The sequence below is a fragment of the Vicia villosa genome, linkage group LG6, assembly GCF_029867415.1.
Source record: "Vicia villosa cultivar HV-30 ecotype Madison, WI linkage group LG6, Vvil1.0, whole genome shotgun sequence".
Taxonomy (NCBI): Eukaryota; Viridiplantae; Streptophyta; class Magnoliopsida; order Fabales; family Fabaceae; genus Vicia; species Vicia villosa.
Genome location: NC_081185.1, coordinates 61,275,506 through 61,279,792, shown reverse-complemented (window position 1 = coordinate 61,279,792; position 4,287 = coordinate 61,275,506). Strand labels below are relative to the sequence as shown.

Sequence of the window (4,287 nt, the reverse complement as noted above, 5' to 3'; positions counted from 1 at the left end):
GCTTTTTCGTTTCACTTGGTTTGCTAGTTTTGTAGATTTTTGTGTATGCGAGAAAAAGCTTCCGAAGAGCAATTTCATTTTGATCCCGAAATTGAAAGAACACTCCGAAAGCTCAATAGCAAGACACGAAGAAGAAGGAAGTTAGCCCAAGAGAAGCGACAAAGAGAAGAGGCATCTACTTCTTCTAACAATCACATTGAAGAAGTAGTTGTAGAGACTTTTGAAGGAGACATGGCGGGTGTTGTTCCAACCGAAATGTCCGCCAATAGTCCAAGACGTACCGCCCAATTTGCACGCAATGCTCAAGGTGGAGCAAATACGGAGATGAAGACCGGAATCCTCCAACTTGTTTATGCAAATCCATTCACCGGAATGGATCATGAGGATCCTTTCGCACATCTCACCAAATTTTATGAGATTGCGGGTTCAACGGGAGTCGATGCGGCGAATGAAGAATCATTGTTCAAGAGACTATTTCCACACTCACTACTTGGGAAAGCCAAAGAATGGTATCTTGATCAATTACCAAATGTGATGACGGATTGGAATTTATTGGAAAAAAAATTTTTAGAGCGATATTTTCCTCAATCCCGATTCATGGAGGCCAAAACGGCAATCGCGGTTTTCAATCAAGGAAGCAACGAGTCCTTAAATGATGCGTGGGAAAGATTCAAATCCATGCTTAGAAAATGCAAGGGTCATGGTTTTGATGATCTCACACAAATCCACATTTTCCGAAATGGACTTCAACCGGTGCATAAGACACTTTTGGATGCTACCGCGGGTGGCTCTCTAATGTCAAAAAGCGCGGAGGATGCAATAATGATAATCGATCGTATGGCACTCAATGATCTCCAAACTCAACATGATAGGAGTCCATCACAAAGGAAGCCGGGTGTTCTCGAATTAAACACCAATGATGCTATCCTTGCTCAAAACAAGATTCTTTCTCAACAAGTTGAGTTACTCACTAAGCAAATGTCGAAGCTTCCACAACAGATGAAGGAAATTCATGGGATGCAAATGACTTCTCACGTAGCAAGTTGTGAGCTTTGTCAAGGTGACCATCCTACCGGGTTTTGTCCTCCTCCCGAGGGTGAAGAAGTGAATTATGTCAACAATCAAAATCAAGGTTATCAAAGGCAACCTCCACCTCACAATAACCCGTACCAAAGAAACAACCAAGGATTTCAACCCTCAAGATTCAACAATCAACACTATCAACATCAAAGTCCTTATCAAAGCCCAAATCCTCAAGTCCAAGGTCAACAATCTCAAGGTGGGAGCTCAAAATTGGAAGACACTCTTACACAATTCATGCAAGCATCCATGGCTAACCAAAGGAGCAATGAAGCGGCCATAAAGAATTTAGAAAATCAAGTGGGTCAACTTGCAAAGCAATTGTCCGAGCAACAACCGGGAGCATCCTTTTCCGCCAACACCCAAACCAATCCTAAGGAACATTGCAAAGCCATTGTTACAAGAAGTGGGAAGAAGGTGAATAATGGTGTGAATGAAGAGGTCATAGTGGAAGATGATGAGGAGGTAGTAGTTGGAGAGGAAGAAGTAGAAGTGATAGTTGAAAATGAGGGAGAAAAAAGTGAGGAAAAGATAGAGGAAGACTTAGTTGAAAAAGAAAGAAAAGGCGATTCAAGCAAGTGTTGTTGTTAAGTGAATTGATAGGAATGCTCCCTTAGGATAGGCATTTTTGTTTAATTTCCCTTTAATAAAACCCTTTCTTTGTAACCCAAGCCACATTACAACCTATGAAAGCCCTCTTGATTCTCACTTTGCACTTAATTTTGAACTTGTTGTGGTGAAAGCATGATTTGAGTTGTTGTTGATTTAAATGCCCGGATGAGTGAAAGTGGACCCTTTTGTATTCATCATTACTTTGATGTGTGTGTAGGTTTGATTCAATTTTGACATGTCCCTTTTGGAATTTCTTGATAATAATTTGCACTTTGCCATCATTCTTTCTCATGATTTGTTTTAGCATTGTGGTGAGTGTACTTTGGAAAGACTTATACTTTTGAGCCACTTGAGTGTTCGATTACCTTGCCATCATTCTCTTGTGCATTGCTCTTGTTACTCTTGTGAATTTTTGTTTAGGGACAAACAAAATGGTAAGTTGGGGAGAGTTGTTAGGGACCAAATAGTACTAATTTTCATATATTGTTTTTGGTCCCTTTAACCACTTTTCATTCAATAATCACACTTTTATTTGTACAATTTAATAATTTTGCAATTTTGTTAAGTTTTAGTTCATTTGAATTGTTATTTCACATGTTTGTTAGTTTTGTAGTGCTTTAATTAGGTTTGAAGCTCATGGAAGCAAAGAGGAATTACTTGAAGACTTGGAATAGCAAAAGAAGTGCTGATGAAGCCTGTTTGCCCCGCAAACATCCTTTGCCCCGCCAACTGATAGATGCTGAACAAGTCCAGTTTTGAAGTGAAACTGATGTGGCAAAAGATTCCCTGTTTGCCCCGCAAACATTGTTTGCCCCGCAAACAGTGCGCTGCAGAATTTGTTCTTTTATTTGGTTGCCACTTGTCATGAGAGAGGGTTTATCTTTTGAAGATTAAAAGTTAGTACGAATTAGGGGTTATTTAGGGAGATAAAAAAGGGAATTTAGAGGATTCTATTCTATTGTGAACCAAACATTGAGGCTAGGGTTTTGAGAGAGAAAAAGAACAACTTTGTGAGAGATTGATGTTCTTAGCTTCTTCTTCATTCTTCTTGATGTCAACCATGGTGATGAGTAGCTAAATCCCACTTTGACAAGATTGGAGGTAGTAGCTATCCTTGTTAACTATGTATTTCCTCTAACACTTTTGTATGAACTTCCTTAGTATTGAAATGGATGAATGTTGTTGTTTTATATTTCATATTTAGATTTGATTTATGATTGAGAAATATATTTCAAGTCTTGTTCTACAACATCTTATCAAGTAGTGAATAAATGCTAGAGATAGATTTATTTGCCACTTTTCTATTTGTATCAATCAATCAAGCTTAATGTATTGATAGTTAGAGTGAGAGATCATCTAAAGATTAATATATTAACTTTCACAACTTTGTTTAGACATAAACATTGTTGAGAGGATACTAGAACATTGCATTGCTATTGAAGTATACTTTGGTTATTAAAGTCACATAGGAGATAGGGATAGTGAAACCAAAACCAATCTTGTCAATCTTTTATCTTTGAACAAATCTTATTTTATTACTTGTTTTACCTTTTGAATAGAAAAATAGAAACTCAACTTAAACCATCTTTGTTACAACTTAAACTTAAAGCGATAGTAACTATAGAACGGCGGTAATATCACCCAATCTCTGTGGATACGATTTAAAAATATTTGCCTTGAATATACTATTCAACACTTAATTTAGAAACAGAATGGTAATCAATTTTGCAAATAAAACCATGGCAGAGTTTGCACAATCAATAAAACTTAATCCCAAAACTGATAATATTAAATTAAAAACCATACATAGTACCATAATTGTTAATCTTTGTTCACATCCACCATTTCCCAAATTAACAATAAAAAAACAAAACGATAATTCACATACAAACCAAACTAACAACAAACAGTCCTATTCATCCACCACAAACATTGCCAAACCAACGGCTCTATCAACGACCACCACTGCACTCCACTGTTACCATAAAATCTAACACTGGCGGGTATCGAATCACAAAGTGCACTTTATCTTTTTCTTTCAATTCAGCTGCCCTTGCATAGTCAAACCACTCTCCGTACAAATATGTTTCTTTTCTCTTTGGCTCTTCTTCACATTGCACTCATATGGGTATCCGTTGTCCACATCATAGAGGGTAATCTCTGACATTCCAGCAAGACCATATTTGTCTACTATTTCTGCAGGAATATGCTGCACTCATTGACAAACAATATCAGTTACATTACATCTGTGTATAACACCATTGTGCCAACAACTATAGACTTTACGCACTACTTACCATAACATTTGAGCAAAACTTCTTTACATCATGAACTTCACGAGTCCAGTACTCTTCTTCCAGCTCCTCCTGTATAGGACTCATTTCCCTGAAATAAACACCACATTTACACCAAAATGCCAACACAACGACCTCAGTATACCTATTACTCTAATATATTCCCTATCACTTAAAAAAAAAAACTTTACCTGTCACTATCAGAAGAGATCATTATGTATTCATTCAAATCAGCAGTATCTGATAATCCCGCATCCCATCTCCATTATTCCTTCAACAGAATAACATACAAACTAATCAT

At 37.2% G+C, this 4,287-nt stretch overlaps 1 protein-coding gene across 1 annotated transcript; it reads left to right on the top strand.

Annotated features, from left to right (window-relative positions):
* Window positions 1-597: 597 nt before the first annotated feature.
* On the top strand, window positions 598-1,671 carry LOC131613749 (uncharacterized). The gene is made up of 2 exons (XM_058885393.1): window positions 598-1,060; window positions 1,133-1,671. Exons 1-2 carry the CDS (start codon window positions 598-600, stop codon window positions 1,669-1,671), a joined length of 1,002 nt encoding a protein of 333 aa, XP_058741376.1.
* Window positions 1,672-4,287: the final 2,616 nt, after the last annotated feature.